General features: G+C 40.6%; 1 protein-coding gene across 3 annotated transcripts in view; it reads right to left on the bottom strand.

The window, feature by feature from the left end:
* Positions 1–17,595, bottom strand: part of zfand2b (zinc finger AN1-type containing 2B) — a 107,016-nt gene that overhangs the window by 4,463 nt on the left and 84,958 nt on the right. For 2 of the 3 annotated variants that reach the window (XM_087130537.1, XM_087130517.1), the window contains one exon: positions 8,776–8,943. In XM_087130537.1, coding sequence (XP_086986663.1) covers positions 8,776–8,943 — 168 coding nt within the window. Of the gene's footprint in view, positions 1–8,775; positions 8,944–17,595 lie in introns of those variants that run through there. The other variant, XM_087130542.1, reaches the window with a different exon arrangement.

Genomic DNA, 17,595 nt, shown 5'->3' with positions numbered 1-17,595 from the left:
TAGCTGCAAAAGTCCGAGGAGACCGGTAACTTCTCCTCGCATGCACGGGCGATGTATTCCGACAGTAGGAGCCGGAAGGTGGTGCATTGTAGTCCGAAGCGGGAGGTTTTTTTGAGCTTTGCTAGCGTAGAATCCAGCAGGGCTTTATCATTGTCAGCGCTAATCTTGTCTTTGGCTACGTCAGGAAGATCTGGAACAGTGTTGTAGTCGTCGAGACTGGTCTTGGTCCCGAGACCATTCTCTAGACCAGTTTAAAGGTGGTCTTGATCTCGAACATGCTGGTCTTGGTCTCGAATCATTGGTCTTGGTCTTGATCTCGCACCTCCTGTTCTCGGCATTTTCGGCCGAGACCAGTACAACACCAATTTAAAAATACACTTTGCACCCTTTTATACCTGATTGGTGATGAATTTCGATTGTTTGTATGGGCCTACGAAAAACCTGAATCGAGACCCCGCAAGACGCGAAGGTACGGTCGTTAAGGATTGTACGTACAAGCGGTCGTTGTGGTTACAGCTGGCAGTAGCGTGTCATGCGCAAACTTCACCCTTTGTGCGAATTACGTGCGCACCCAAGGTCAAAACTTGCATGGCCGAAGTTTCAAGCTTTCGCACTCGCAGTTAAACTTGCGCAGGCAAAGTTGAAGCTTGCACCAGGAAGGAGATAGCGCGTGACTGCCCTCAAACAAATTGTCACTGTTATAGGCCGTAAAAAGATATGTCATTTGTTGTTGTCGGGGTACCTGTGAAACCGTAGTCACATTGTGTGGTCTGGTAACTAGACGCTTATTTAAGCACTGTTTGTTAATCTCAAACTTAACAAGACACCATTCCGTGATAACGTTTTTGGCACAACGTGTGCCGCTGCGTGCCTTTGCCTTGAAGTGCGCAAGTCGTTGATGTCTTGGTTACCGGAAAGCCTTTTCCGGCTATCATTATCTGGCAATTCTGCAATCATACATTACTAGCGAGATGCCGCGCTTCGCGCGGCACCCGCTGGTGGCAACAAAGTAAGTGGAAGTAAGAAGTAATTTTTTTATCAGACTGCAATCTCTGGATTTGGACAATTATGCATTCAACCACCACAAGGAATACGTTGGTGTCAAAACGGGAAACATCAGCATCAGCGATAAGGCAGGAACAACATCTGCCTTCGTCAAACACGCACGCTGCCATCACCCCTTGAAGTGTGTACATGTACCAGGCTACTTCTAGGAATGATCTTTCAGTCCTCATGTTTGTTCGAATTTTTAAAGGATCTAAATTTAAGGCTTAAATGTTTAAACAATCAAAAACTGTTTCGTGTCCGATTTTTAATGGAATGTGATGCCATGTTTGCACTACAGTCCCTAATTTGAAATGAAAATAAATTGGTTCAATTTTATCATTTTAAAATGAATTGAGCTGAAATGCATAAAATTATGAATTGCTGTTATTTTTCGTTCTTAATTTGTACTTAGGCCCCATTATTTTTTTATACTTTATACTTTATATTTTTGTTTTTCAAACTCACCTGCTTGCCCAAAGTACATGTAAATCCTAGGCTTGTCTCCTTGTTAATCTTGTCATAACATATAACACCGATGGATTACATGCATGTGCTGCCTGCCATACCAGGCAAAAAGTAAGGTTCCCAAGTGTTTACGAATGTGAAATAAAACAGTTGGAAAGGAAATTGTATTTTAATTTTATTGCGTCTTTAGGGTGCATTGATTGCACGCAATATGCAAGTCGCGACATTCAGAGCAGGTCAAAAAACAAACACATCATTGAAGAATTCAAACTGCAAAGTATCAACAAAAAACAATGCTGAATTCCAGGACCATTCTGTCAAACTAACGCGTCAAACTAATATGTGGAGTTCTGTAGTTTATAGCCCATCTTCACAGTTTTATGTCAATGTACAGAGATGATTTCTATCCATTTATTTACAAATGTGGTCTTGATTTCGGACGGCCGGTCTTGGTCTCGGGCTACTTTTTCTGGCCTGGTCTTGGACTGTTGGTCTCGGACTGCCTGGTCTTGACTACAACACTGATCTGGAACCGACAGAAAGTTCTTGAAATCTTTTGACGGGAAATGGTACCAAGCTACAGCTCGGTTGGGGAGTGCACACCATTGCTTGGCTTAAGTAAGGGGTTTGAATATCTTCAAGCAGGAGCGATCAAACGGGAGTGAAGGATAAATTGGCCCAGAAGCATTCAGTCGAGTCGTATGTCATTTGAACGAGCAGTGACTAATATCCCGGGGGGTGCAGCTGCGGGTAGACCGAGTACTTGAATCATGTCCCGAGTGGTGCAACCCGTCTGTATAGGTGAAATCACGCTTTCCCCGTTTTCTGGCCTCTCGACCAATCAGAATTCAAGGTTTTGCTACGTAACACTTCATCTGCATAAAATGAGGTGTCCCGTACCATTTATAGTAGGGGTGTTTGTAAGTTGGAGGGACGTTTGTACAATATAAAAATACTGTATATAATATAAGGTATAATATGTATATATACTTTATTATTATTGCATTGTACCTTGGATAAGCACCTGCTCCCACACATACAAAAAATGCGAAGGACTGATTAAGTACTATTACATGACAGAGGGCGCTAGTCACTAGGCGTGTTGCGAAGTTATAGATGGCGTTCTGCCCAGTAACTGGGGCAGATGTTGGGCGCGCATAGCCGTGTGTTAAACGAGCGCGGCGCATAGTGGTGCATGCACGGACGTGTATAATAAAATCTGGACTCGCAATGCCCTTAATCAGCTTATAGAGTCATTGAATCCACTCGCAGCCATTTTACCGAGCCGAATACAAAGCTTTCCTGGTAATGCCCGCCTTTGTTCTTCCTGACGTCAATAGTAGGGAGCCAACCCATGCCTTTGTATTCGGCTCGGTAAAATGGCCGCTGGTTGGCTTCTTTTTCATACAAAGGCGTTGCAAGTCCAGGTTTTTTTTATATACGTCCGTGGGTGCATGCCACCATATCGTTGGATTTCTACGCGCGAGCTCATTAACATTTTGTGATCCCACGGGGTTTCCTAAATAAAGCATGCCATAATCAGGAGGGATCATAGAGATATTTCTATGAATCCCGAATTTGGGACTGACAGTCTCTAGTTCAGGGTGTTTCTTTCAGAAAAGCCCAAAATTGCGGGCCTATTTTGGAAAGATGCGAGCAGCTTCATTTAGAGCTGAGCGCATAGTTTTACAACTGTTTGGGGGGTATTTTCGGGGAAAGGCGAATAAAAAAACTTTCGCGGCTAACCCCCGTAAATTGAAACGAAAAGTGATCTTCTGGTCCCGATCTTGGATTTCCGGTGAAAAAACAAAGGCTAACCTTTTCCCGAGAGTCGAAGGGCGGCGCTTTTTCGGTCTGATTTTACACTGTTTTCTATGCGCGGACTTGGTGTGGGGCAACCATAGGCTCCGCCTTGCGCGTAGGGCGATTGGTTAACGGAAGTGACTGCCTGGTCACACGTTGCACGCGGGCGCAGGCACAGTTGCAGCAGTGGCCGGCTCACAAAGCTGTAAAAGGGGCGCGCAGGCAAGGTTTAGTCGTCCTGATCAAAGATCATTTAGTGCCGAAGGCGCAAGATGGATAACTCTCCCCAAAAGGTGTAATCATCATAGGCGCCATTTGAGAAGGCGATACGCCTGCGCGGTTCACGGTAATGCACAGGCGCACCAGGTGTACTTGCCGGGCCACAGCGCCTGCGCCTATCCATTAATGTGCACTACACAGGCGTATCGCTTGCTCAAATGGCACTCATGCAATTACAACGTTTTACGTTTATGCACAGTGAAGTTTTTCATCTTGCGTCGCTATGCAGAAACTATACGATCTTTGGTTCTGATGATCAAGGGCTGATCCTGAGGTAAGGGTAAAGAATTCTGTGCAAGGGTTAAGTCACCTAGCCTAACGTGACTGTGTCTAAGTCCTGAGTGGTGCGTGTGCCAATCGTTGAGGGGCTCAGAAGGTTGAGGGGCTAATTGGTGGTGCGGTATAGTTCCTGATAGGAACTTGCGGTCAATATAAGGGCGGATTGCTATCTGTTAAAGTGAGTTGCGTGTAGCGCAGCCTTGACAATAAGCCCCATAGACTTGCTAAAGTCCCTGATGCGGCACTGGATGCCCGTAATTAATTGTGGTGTTCGCTACTCTGGGCGAAGTCCAGTCACGTATAATCACACAGTCTCCCCGTCAGTAGCACCCTCTACTGGTGTAATGGTTGAGTGTGATTGAAGGAGTGTTGATGAAGTACCAGCCACTTGATTAGCCACTCAGGGACTCTCCAGTACGTGCAGTCACCGTACGTTAATTCTCATTGTGTTCGTTATGAGTAGTTTACTGCCGTGAAGAATGGTTTAACCCGAACCCGGTTTAATGAATGAAGCCGGACTCGGATGTGACTGCAATTGTGCGATGACTTTGGGGCGGCTTTTACGCGTCGCAACATGTTCGAGTGTTTGCCACTATTTTGAGTTTCGGACATCGCCTACAAAATTTGAGCGCAATATTCTATGTACATACACTTAACTCTGTATACGACGTGAAATTCACACAAACAAAACGAAGTGTTTTATTCATGTACGAGATGTGTGTGTGTGTTATTTTTAGGTCTACTGTGTACGATACCGTACAAAGCCTTCCGGGACGTTGCTCGTTGCATCATCTAAAGTAGAAAAACGTTTTACACTGTAACAGATACGATAAAAATACAAATACATGAAGGGCAGAGATAAATTTGTAGTACGTAAATTGAAGATTGAAGTTAATGATAACGTTGGAATATAGCGGAATGACCATTGTACATGAAGCGAAGAAACTTGCGATCTGCCTTGCGGATGGGAATGTGAAGATATGCATGGAGGAAGGACACAGAAGGAGTTTGACCTGCCCGGGCTATAACATCTGGCCAAATACTGCTTTCTGGCATACCCGGTTTGTCCATAGCCAGAGCTCAGTGAATGCTTGCTACTCACCACCTGTTTTGCAACCATAAGCCCTCTTTGTACCCTATGATCGTGGCCGCAATTTTTCGTTGGTAATCTGCATCCCTGAAACGTTGTGTACTGCAGTATAGAAAGTTGAATATTCATGCCATCGTTGGTGCTTGATATGATCCGACAACATCATCAAATTTAGTGCTTGCGTAGTTGCTTTTATTAGGCTGTGCAACCAAAGTGTTCATGTGCAGTTGTTGCCCTTATCCAACGCTTTCTTCTAGACTTCTTTTTGGCATAAATAGCCAAGTTGTTTGTGAGATTTTGTGTTTTGGTTGAATAATTTTTATTATGGTATTTGTACAAAGGCGTATTTTGTGAGATTTCACGATCACTCCCTGTGATGAAATAGCGCATTTTGTCCCTAATGAACTGAACTTTCCAGAAGTAGTGAAGATTTTGGTGGCCAGTCTTAGCTAAATTCGTACCTAGTTTTTGAACACTGATGTATTGGACGGAGAAGACAAGAATTACAAACTTTGCATGGATAATGAAACAGTGTGTCAAAATTTAAAAAGTTTATTTATGATGTTAAAAGTAGGTCTAATATCAGGAATTTTTCTCTCTCTATTTCCTGGTCACATCGATAGTTTGTATTTAATTGCAAGCAAAAAATTACAAGTATTGCCAGGATATTACTGGCCCCGCTTGTCTGGCTAAGATGCAGGCAGCAATAAAGCATCAGACGCGGCGGCGACCATCATTGGACGCTTTGAAGTGAGTGAGTTACAACTCCTTCTGTGTCCTTCCTCCATGCAATAAACAAGGCCGGAAATAACACTCTTACCAACAAGATTGAAATTACACAAGGTAAAGGTTTATTCAAAACGATGACTGGATGACCAGAACGGAACTCGAAAAACTTGAGGATGTCTAAAAGACACGTCTGTTGCGATACACGATACGGCGGTGAGAAAAGAAGGAAAACATGGCGACGAGACGGCAGTGCATAGTGGGAGGTCATACAGGACTTTGGATGATTAAGTCTTTTCAGCGAATAGCCATACACGCATGGGAAATTTGCATATGTAGTGACCGTTGGGTACGTAGAGCGATGTAGACCTAGTGGACACAAGAGGGCGCAAAGGAAGTAACGACGCACGGTTTCCATAACCATAGCATAAACGCAAACGCCACAGAAGATCCCCATTTGAGTCGAGTCTAGGCATCTCTGCCTCTGGCATCAGTACCCTTAACTGGCACTGTATATAACATACATTATATATACAAATTACATTATATATACAATATACATATTCATTACAATATCAACCCAAGCCAGAACTCCATCTATTGGGAAGATGCCCTTCATTTGTTTACATTGGGTAAGAAATTATTGTGAAAATTTACACTTGGTGCTTCCCTTTTCTGAGTACTATAAAGATGCCCTCCTCTTTCCTGCCTCCACTGTAGCCTTAAGATTATTAATGTCATTATCGTTTATCAGTGGTGCACCTTGGTTTACTGGGTATGTAAATTCTTGGGGGGCACAGATTTCTGCATCCCAAACTTGTTTGGCAGTACATGTACATGTTGTGTTGGAAACTTATCCCTCACATGAACCTCATGATTTGAGCCTGGGGTTGAGACCCATTGGAAGAGGGATCTTCCTGCAAGTAGTTTGACATTTCTTATTAGCACTTTAATAAGAGTGTCACTATAGCTTGTCCTATAAACGAAACTTGTGACTGATTCTCATTATCACACCAATTATGTGAAAGCACCTTGTTACCCAGATCCTTGTTGTTTACTATCTATTATGGTTGATATGAACAGTTTGATATTAACAAAATTGTTGAAGGTGACAGGAAAAATGTCTAATGTCAGTACATTTATCTGTTTTTCTCAAGGGTCAAAAGCCAAATAAAATAAACTTTAAAATTATTGAAATTTCAGCAGTTTCAGGATTGTTGCTGCATTACAAGAGTGTCACAAAAGTTTCTTCTGCTGGTCTGTTGATATGGCTAATGGATGTTGTTGCCGTAAGAATGTAAAACACATGTTTTGTAGCATATTTCATAATCAGTGGTGATAAGTTAGACATGTACACATGGGCAATAAGTGATGAAAGGGCTACTGACCATATCATGTGTGAAAACATAAAATCCTGAAGAAGCCAGACAAGTGGGCCTGGTGAGGACCCAGCAACACTGCTTAAGTTTCAAGATAAAAACATAGTGGATGTGAATAAAGTATTTAAAGAGTTTCTTGGAAACTAAAAAATATCAAGTCAACCTCAAACTACAAACCTTGCTTATATCTGAACTTAAAATCACCCATTTTGAAATCATAGCAAACAATCCAAGTATCTTGAGCTAAAACTGTAACTACGTTTTTTTGTCTGGTAAGCAATACACGGTGTAGTGGTATGTAGTATACATGTGCTGGTGTTGCTACTCTTAAATTGTTGAATTTTCATGCCAGTCTTTAGAAACATGAAATTGTTAATTCTGTTTTGTAGATCAAAAACTTTACTGCCTTTGATGAAAAATTTGGTGATTTTAATTAAGCTGTTAAATAAAAATGTTAATGTCAGAAAATATTTTCCTCTCTATTCACAGATGAAGTATATTGAGATGATGGCACACTGGACTTCACACGAGCATTTCACAATTGTAGCCAGTACCTGTTCTAGTTGCTTACTGTGCATTTAGAATATGCGGGATTCAAAGCTTTCTCAAGAAGCTGTGGTAATCATCAGGATGACAAACTCTCACTCACTTTGCCTCCAAATCTTTTTTCAGTATTTTGCATGAAAACAGGCTGCAAGCTGAGCTGATCTTTAAAAGACATTTCTGTGGACTTTCTCAATGTGCTTTTAGTACATTTTGAAAGCCTTCAGTCTGCTGAAAATTAAAGCTGTGTTATACAAATTGGGTATTAATTGAATTTTGTTTATAGGTACATGCATGCCCTCAACCCATATTGTGACAGCATGTGGCCAACTGACAGTTAACATCTACGCAGTAAGACTTTATTGCACAGGGCACCATGTAGGATGAAGTTGGTAAGTGAAGCGACACTGACTGTTGCTTGGGATATGTGCATGTAGGTGCACACAAGAGTGTACAAATATGATCATGTTGCACACCATGGCAGCCAGTTTTGCTGACCAGGCTCCGCACATTAATACATGTATCGAGAATGAAAAAACAAGGAGTTAGATTCTACGATATTTTGAGTAATGCTGAGTACGAGGTTGACCTTTAATCCAACGATCAAAACCTTGTATCAACTTCACAGTGATCTCAGACCACAAATTTAATATTCCTGAAAGTCTGATATCTGCAGGCATACGATCCGATTATCCACCACTGTAAACAAACAAGGCTTTAACTGACAAAATGACCCTTTCAGGAACAGGGTGATATATATTGTGGCATTACCTGATGAGAACATGTTAAAATGAGCTTTTGTCCTAAAATAAAATATGCTCCAGAGCTCAAATCTGGCAATAAAACCACCTTTCAAAATTGATCTTTTCCTAAAGGAAAGAACTCTCAAAAAGGTAATATAAAGAACATACTACCTGGGATTTGAACCAAAACCCACATCTAAGCCAGTTTGACTGAACTTTCTTCTGTTAAGCCCAGGACCCTTCATCATGAGAAAATGAGGCCAAAACTGTTACGTGATTCCGGAAATACCATAACATAATTTAGCCCCATTCCAAACAGGCACTTTTCTGTAAAAGCCTGATTTGTTAACAGCAGTGGGTAGTAAAGATTCTCACACCTGCCACATAGAGTATGTAATATTCTCCATATTTATATTCCCACCTGACGCCTCCTTTGTTGTTCCTCCCTTTCACTTTCTTGCAGTGCCCTAGCTAATGCTAGATCCATTGCTTCTTGATCTTGATGTACATGTAGATCAGGGCTGGATTTACCTGGCTGCTGCTCAGTTAATGACATGTGTATTGCTCGAGTCATGGCTTCATCTTCAGACTGTGAATTTAAAGTTCAAAATGTACATTAAAAATCGGAAGAACTGTCTTTTTCACACACATCAAATGGCATGTACATGAACAAGCACCTGTTGTGTCAGACATTGCCAAGATTTTGTTCAAACCTGTTTAGCAAATGTAAAAAGAAATACTTCGGTACCCAGCATGTACGTGGGACATTAATTAAGTACAGTTCATTGCCGCAAGACTACAAGAGGCCTGCAAATGTTGAGATGAGATCTACCCATGAGCAGAAGAGCACCCTCACCAGCAAAGAAGAGAAAGTCCCTATATCCCTCTTCAAATTATTATGTGCCCACGCAAACGTGATTAGGACCAAACATTCCAAAGCTGTTGTGTGTATATTTTCGGCACTCCTTGTACAAAAGGAACATAAGCCTGAGTATGAAAGTGATAGCTGCTGCCTATAAGAATAAAGAAATGCACTTTAAGTGTTCCAGCTCTGAGTAGCATAATTGACAGTTTGGAATAAGATGACATCCCAAATGGGATGTCACTTGCACAAAAGTGGGATATCAATGGGATGTCACTTTCATCCCACTGGAATCCCAGTTGGATTGTCAGTTGCATCAAACTGGGATGTCAGTTGCATCAAACTGGGATGTCAGTTGCATCAAACTGGGATCCCAGTGGGATGTCAGTTGCATCAAACTGGGATCCCAGTGGGATGTCAGTTGCATCAAACTGGGATTCCTAGTTGGATGTCGGTTGCGTCAAACTGGGATTTGTCAGTGGAATGTGAGTGAAATCCCACTAGGATAATGGCGATCCCTCACAAATCCTGACAAAAATTCCTGGTGGGATACTGCCGTATCCTGGTGGGATTGCACTGGGATCCCACTGATATCGCAATCCAGACGGGATCCCAGTCCCGGCGGGATCCCACCAAAAATGGGATGGGATCCCACCCTGAGATTCAAGTAGATTCCCATCCCGCATCCCAGTGGGATCTCAGTGGGATCCCTGTGGGATTCCCACCGGGATCCTAGTCACTTTTTTTCTGGGGCGTGTGCGTGGTCCCTCACTTTAACAGTCAGGTCCCCACGTACTCCCCACCTAGTGAGAATGCAAGGTTGCTATGCCAATGAATACATGTGCACCTAGTGGGATGTCAGTTGCGTCAAACTGGGATATGTCAGTGGGATGTGAGTGGAATCCCACCGGGATAATGGCTATCCCACACAAATCCCGACAAAAATTCCTGGTGGGATCTCACCCCATCCCAGTGGATCCCGGTGGGATTGCACTGGGATCCCGGATCCCACTGGGATCCCACTGATATCCCAATCCAGGCGGGATTTGAGAGATTGTTTGAGAGTACATGCATTTCTTAACATACGCTTAAATTGCACAGTCTTGAGTTTGTGCTGATGTACACTCACAGATACAGTTGTTAAAAGTAATCATTTGTCCAGTTACTGCATGTTGATAGAAAATAAGATCTACTTTTGAAAGAATTGTATGAAATTTATGTTTGCATTATTTTTCTTCCCGTCTTTGAAGTCGACATCTCTTTGTTTGTGTATACTGCTGGCCCTAGCAAACCCATATCCTCTGGTGTTAAGGTGATTTTACAAAGCCGTTTCACCGTATTGCAGAGAATCCTTGTTCTGGCAATCAAATCCCTCACAAGAAAACTGAAGTGTGCCCTCACTTGATGGTATTCCGCATTTTGTATTATCTGACTGATAATTTCCCCACATTTGAAAATATTTTCGCCAGGGATGAGGCAAAAAAGTATGCGGAGAATTGAATTAAGCATTAGCATTTGAAATCACTATTCATTGTTAGTTGCCCATTTTTCTTCAAAGTAGGCGAGGGAAACATTGTGTTTGTCTCTGATATCCCAATCGAAGTCATCTTATTCTAAACTGATATTGAATGGACATTGATTTTTGGTCTCGCTTACAAATGAAACTGAACTGAAAGTCTAATAACAGGTTTGTGAAGTCTGTTGTCAGTAGTCCTATCCACAGATCTCCTGAACAGCAAATGCACATATTCCATTGGCATGAAATTACGCAGACAATTAGAAAAGAGAAATGTTATGGACCAACATTGATCTCGTGATGATCTCATGATCATTAGGTGACAATTCACATGACATTAATATTGCATCCTTTGAAGTGCTGTATATCTCCTGAAATACATGTCTGATCGGGTTGAAACTTTAAAGACACATGGATAAGATATCAGGGGCACACCGATTATATACACATCATGTAATTTGTAGTTAATTATGCAGCGACACCATCTGTGTGTCCAAGTCCATTCCTCCTGCAACTGGTTCCCCTTGGCTGTTTGACAAGTTGCTGTCGAACTGCAGCAACTTTTTAGGAGTTTGCACTGTGCACCTCCTTCCCGAATGACCCTTATTCAAATTAAAGCTTGTCCCATGTTCTCAGTATTTGCGCACATTTTCCAAGAGGGTCGACTTTGGTGTTGGATCCCTATCAGGGAAAGCTTTTCTAAATGCAGCTTGAGTGGCTTAAAAGCTCTTGTTTTCAAGAAATTTTGTCATGACAAACACTTTTCAACACTGCACTGGCCTATCTTGGGGCAGGTTAACACATTTAAAGCAGATTATTGCATAACATGAAAGTGACAAAAGGCAATATCCTCTCATTAATATGACCTTTTGTTGTCACTTTCCACCACGACAAGCATGACAGAGGACAACGTCATTCACTGGTTTATCCAAAATGTTACAACTGAGTTTGGATGCCCAATTTTCAAGACAATGGTGTTCAGTCATGCATGACAGGAGGGATACCATTAAGCTATCATTAGTAAGAATACAGCTTCTACTTTATAATCATATCTCATGGTTTGGGCATAATAACCCCTTTCCTCAGGGTTTGGTTTTTTTGTGGGACACCCTGTACATGTTTGATTGGGTTGCAACCTTGCAGATAGTTAGGAAGGGAAGGTTTATAAATGGAAATTGATCTCAGGTCATGACAATACAATCAGCAAACGAGTCACATGACATTTAAGTTTGATCCTTTAAGTACTATCCAAAAATTGACTTGATGTGATGATGTCACTATTTAAAATTCCATATCTCATGAAGTACATGTCCAATTGGGTTGAACCCTCGCTGATATCTTGGGAAGGAAGTGTTTTAGGCAAATATTGACCTAATGTGATAATGACGTCATCAGGAGATAAGTCATGTGACATTGAAGGTGCACTATTTAACTCTATATTTCCTGAAGAATATATCCAAATGGGTTCAAACCTTGCTGATACCTTAGAAAGGAAGTGATTTAGACGGTTATTGATCTCATTTGATGTTGACGTCACCAGGTGACAAGACTTGTGACCTTAAAATTCATCCAATTGAAACTTTGCAGATTACAAGAAAAGGAAGTGTTGTAGTCGAAGATTTACCTGATGTAAAGATGACATCAAATCAGGAGTCAAATTATATTTTATTCAAAACAAGTTATTTCCTATAGTGCATGCCTGATTGAAACCTTGGACCCAAATAGTCATGATGAAATAATTACGCTATCAGGTTTGTGCAGTAGATTGCTTGTTCAAATTAACAAAAGAATGCGAAAAAGCCCGCTGTTCTGTTGGCAAACAGACAGATGAGCTCTAGTTAGCTGTTTCAACAACAGCCGGAACAGCTTTTGTTTTCGTCAGAATTGTTACATATTTTTTTGGGGGGGGCTTTTTCGCAAGTTGCGAAAAGGTCATTCTTTTTGTTCCGTTTTTTTTTCCTTCTTTCTTTTTCTCCTGCTCAAAAGCCTGTTTGTTTTGTACACGTTTTTTCTACCGGTGACTTTAGTGCTTTTGCAACTTTGGATTATCATCAAACTTATACCAATGACGAACCCTTATGCATAGATGGTCCTAGAAACATCAACTAATTTATTATTGATTTTTCAATATTTATTTCAACCCATTGATATTGTACACGTTTTTGAGGTACTATTTTGGTACCTTAGCAATCGTTGATCTTATTCAAAGTTACAGCAAGCACTAACTATGAAATGAAGATAATACTTAAATAGTTACGTCATGATGATGTCATCACATGACATATTATTAAATTTTGAATATTTAAATATTCCGTTAAATTTACAAAAATGCATATAAAATCAACTGCGGCCTCCCGCAACATTTTGTTTGCAGCAAGTGGCAGGATAAAATGTGGTCTTGAATTCATCTTGTGAGGGTCAAATCAAATGACCCTTCCTTCCGGTCGAAACCGGAAGTGGTCGTATTGTTTAGGAAATTTGACCTCATGGGATAATGACGTCATCAGCAGACAAGTCACATTACATTAAGGGTGCACTATTTAAGGCCCTGTATCTCCTAAAGTAGATGTCAGATCGGGTTCAAATCTTGTAGATATCTTGAAAAGGGATTGCTTTAGAGGAATATTGACCTCATGTAATGATGACGTCATCAGGAAACAAGTCACATGACATTAAAAGCCCTATGTCTCTTGAAGTACATGTTCTTTCAGGTTGAACCCTTGCAGATTTTTTAAAAAAGTGGTGTTATATACGAAAAATGATGTACAAAAGAATGCAAAAAAACCCCTCTGTTCCGTTGGCAAACAGACAGATGACCTCTCGTTTTGTTTTTGTTTTTTTTGCAATTTTGCAAAAAAAAAGCATTCTTTTTGTTGTGTGTTTTTTTCTTCCTCTTCTAACCAAAAGCCCATTTTTTTGTGCACGTTTCTTCCACCATCAACTTTGGTCCGTTTGCAACCTTGGATCTTCATCAAACTTATATCATTGAAGGATCTTAGTTCAAAGATGTGCATAGAACAATGATGTCATGATGACATCATCATGTGATTTAGTATTGATTCTTCAATATTTATTTCAGCCCATTGACTTTGTACACGTTTTTGAGGCATCATTTTGGTTAATACTCAGCTATCTTCGATTGTCATCAAAGTTACACCAAGGAAAGACCTTGGGGCAGAGATGATACTAAAATAATTACATCATGATGAGGTCATCAAGTGATTTATTATTAAATTTCAAATATCTAAATATTTCGTTAAAATTTTAAAATCCATATAAAATCAACCGTAGCTTCCCACAACATTTTTTGCGCAAGGTGCCAGAGTATACATTGGGGCTTCAATTCATCTTGTGTGGGTCAAATCATGTGACCCTTCCTTCCGGTTGAAACCGGAAGTAAGCTTATTGTTTAAAAGTGGTAATAGGTAATAGGTAATTAGTCTGTCTGTGTTAGTGCTGGGTTGATACCTTGCTTATATCTTAGAAAGGAAGTGCTTTAGGCAAATATTGAGCTCTTTTAGTGATGACGTCATCAAACAATAAGTCACATGACATTAAAGGGGCACTATTTAAAATGCTGGATCTCCTGAAATATATGTCCAATTGCGCTCAAACCCTGCAGATATATAAAAACAGAGGTGATTGAGACGAATATTATCCTAATGTGATGATGACGTCATCAGGTGAGAACTCATGTGACATTAAAGGGGCATGATTTAATATGCTATATCTCCTGAAGTATATGTCCAATTGGGTTCAAACCTTACAGATATCTTGAAAAGGAACTGATTCAGATGAACATTTACCTCATGTGAAGATGACCTCATTAAGTGCAACCTTTAAAGTACTATATCTCCTGAAGTACACGTCCAATGGGGTTGAAACTTGGCAGGTGTTTTGAAAGGGAAGTATTATAGACGAAATCAGATAATCATGTCACGTGACATTAAGGGGGCACTCTCCCAGGGGCTATGTCTCTTGAAGTGCATGTATGACTGGGTTCCAAACTTGAACCTTTCTGGGCATGATCAAATCATTTAACCGAAAGGTTTATGCTATAGCTTAAATGGTCAAATTTCAAAAGGCAAAAAAGCCATCGGTTCTGTTGGCAACAGACAGATAAGCTCTAGTTCTTCTGATGACCCAAATCCCCTTTGTTTTGTGCACGTTTCTTCCATTCCCCACTTTAGTCCCTTAGCAACCTTGGATCGTTATCAAACTTACATCAATGAAGGAACCTTGTCTAAAGATGTTCATACAACAAAGATGTCATGATGACGTCATCAAGTGATTTATTATTGATTTTTTTCTATTTATTTCAGCCCATTGACTTTGTTCACGTTTTCATGACAATACTTTGGTAATTTGGTGATCTTCAATTGTAACCAAAGTTGCAGCCAACAAAGACCCTGATGAAAAGATGCGTTTAAGTTAAGCGCAAATGACGTGACATGAACTTAAAGGAGCAGTGTTTCTGCTAGCGAGTGTACATCCCTTTGACTTTGCACACAGATTTCAAGGAATGATATTAGTCACTAAATGAAGTTTGATCTTTATGTCAGTTGCATCAAGGATTGACCCAAGCTAACACATGATGTGGGTAGTTTAGTTTATTTATTATTAATTTTGAATAATTAATATTTACCCATAGACTTTGCACACGCTTTTTCCTCCATAGACTTTGCACATAGATTTTAAGGTTTAGTTTTCCAACTTAGCAATATTATATACGCATGGAACTAACACTGAAGGAAGACTGTGAAGCAAAGACGGGTCTCAGAACTAGTTCAATGTTGTAACGATATATCATGTGACATGTCACATGACATTAAAGGTGTAATCTTTAAAGTACTATAACGTCTAAAGTACATGTCTGATTGTGTTGAAACTTTGATATAACTTTAACCACTACCAGCCAGGGACTCCGAAATTGGAGCCATATGGTTTATATGTGTGGCCGGGGTCTCCGAACTCGGAAAAAGGAAACAGGGCCATGTAACAAAAGACCGTGCTCCGAACAAAAGATCAGGCTGCTGGGCATTACGGGCATTTTTCACTCTCAAAAGTGGTGATAATCCAGCGTTATTTTGAAACTGTATACCAGGGTTTGGGGCATTGAAAGCAAGCGGATTACCACCGGGGACAAAAGCGCTCGACCACCGCAGCAGTGAGCCACACAGCACCGCTGCACGCTAATCTGGCCCCTATTGAAAAGAGGTCAGCTATGCACGGAGCCAGGTTCGTGAATAAAAGACAGTTGTATAACACCGCACAATCTGGGCTCTGTTTACAAGGCTGCAGGCCTGGCTGAAATACTCGGGCGTCAATGAAGGTCACCTGTCAACTTAGAGTAGTGCCTACAGATTACTCTGTGTAACAAAATTAGTTTTATTTTAGTTGTGTGTTACAGATTTTATTTTAAATTGTTATATTTTTGATGTTCATGTATATGTGTAGTTTGCTTTTCATATTAGTTGATCTGGATTTAAATGTAGGACTATACCACTATGTTTAGTCCCACTAAATGGAACAGTCCAACATGCCACACCTTTCATTGTTAAGTTTATTAGCCCACTGGGGACTTCTACCTTGGTTCCATGATCTTCTATTGTACAAAGATTCCTGGGACTTGGCATGCCACACTCTTATTGTTGGCATTCATTGGGCTATCTATAAAACTGGAGTGTAAAAATTCTCACTAGGGACTTCTTTGACTGGGACGGTCAGGGGAACATCCACAACTGGGATGTTCCTGTATCTTTTCTGTCTGTAAGTTTTTGTGTTTATTTCTTCAACAGAAACTTGGGATACTCCGCTCCAGCCATTCCTTATATCTGGACTGCTATGCTCTTGTGCATGTGGCCAGGGTATTTTTTTTCTGTTACAGGTCCATTTCTGGGGGGAGGGTGTCGCCCGCTTTGAGTTTGAGGTAGTTTGTGGTCACATGTGTGTGATTTAAAATGACCAACATGTGCAGGAGCATATTTTAATGTCACTGCACCCTGCATGGTGCAGGGAGCAACTGCTTGTAGTTAAGTTAATTTGTTATCTCTATAGCCATATTCCTGTGTGATTAATTACTTGATTTTGTTAACTTTTTTTAGAAAATAAATAAGCCGCTGATAGATTTCTGCGGATTGGCAAGTTGGCCAAGCATCATACATTTCAGTTATTTTCTTTGATCCCACGTTTGTTGTCGGGGTTCTTGGCTATAAACGACCATTAGAATGATGAATTTTTGAAGGATTTTGAAAACGGAAAAAATGATAGTTATGCCGGCCCAGCATCATCAACGTTGAAAAATGCCCCGGCACGAAGTGGTTAAAGCGAGGTGTTCTAGAGGAAAAGTGAGCTCATGTGATAATATTATCACATGACTTTAAAGGTGCACTCTTCAATGGCCCATTTCTCTTGAAACACAATCCAATAGGGTTGAAACCTTGCATATAGCTTCAGGACGAAGTGTTTTAGAGGACTCTTGACATGATGTGATGATGACACTATAGGTACCATCTTTAAAGTTTTTTATCTCCTGAAGTACACATCCAGTCATGTTGTAACTTTGCATGTAACTGGAAAACGAAGTATTTTACAGCAATATTGATCTCATGTGATGATGACATCATGTGACAGGTCACATGCCATTAACAGTTATCCATTGCATACAGGTATGATCAGGATGGAATGTGCAACCTTTAAAAGATATTGCTCTTTTTTCATTATAGTTGCATCAAAGATAGACTCCAATGGTGATATGATACAGTCAACATGATATCATGACATCATGATGTTTGATCGCTATCAAAGTAACAGCCAACAAAGACCCTGATACAAGAGTTACTATAAATAAATGATGTCATGAT

The sequence above is a fragment of the Acanthaster planci genome, linkage group LG02 (genome assembly GCF_054643075.1).
Source record: "Acanthaster planci isolate LZ-2023a linkage group LG02, COTS_SCS, whole genome shotgun sequence".
NCBI lineage: Eukaryota > Metazoa > Echinodermata > Asteroidea > Valvatida > Acanthasteridae > Acanthaster > Acanthaster planci.
The sequence above is the reverse complement of the archived record's forward strand: the minus strand, read 5'-3'. Positions and strand labels throughout refer to the sequence as shown.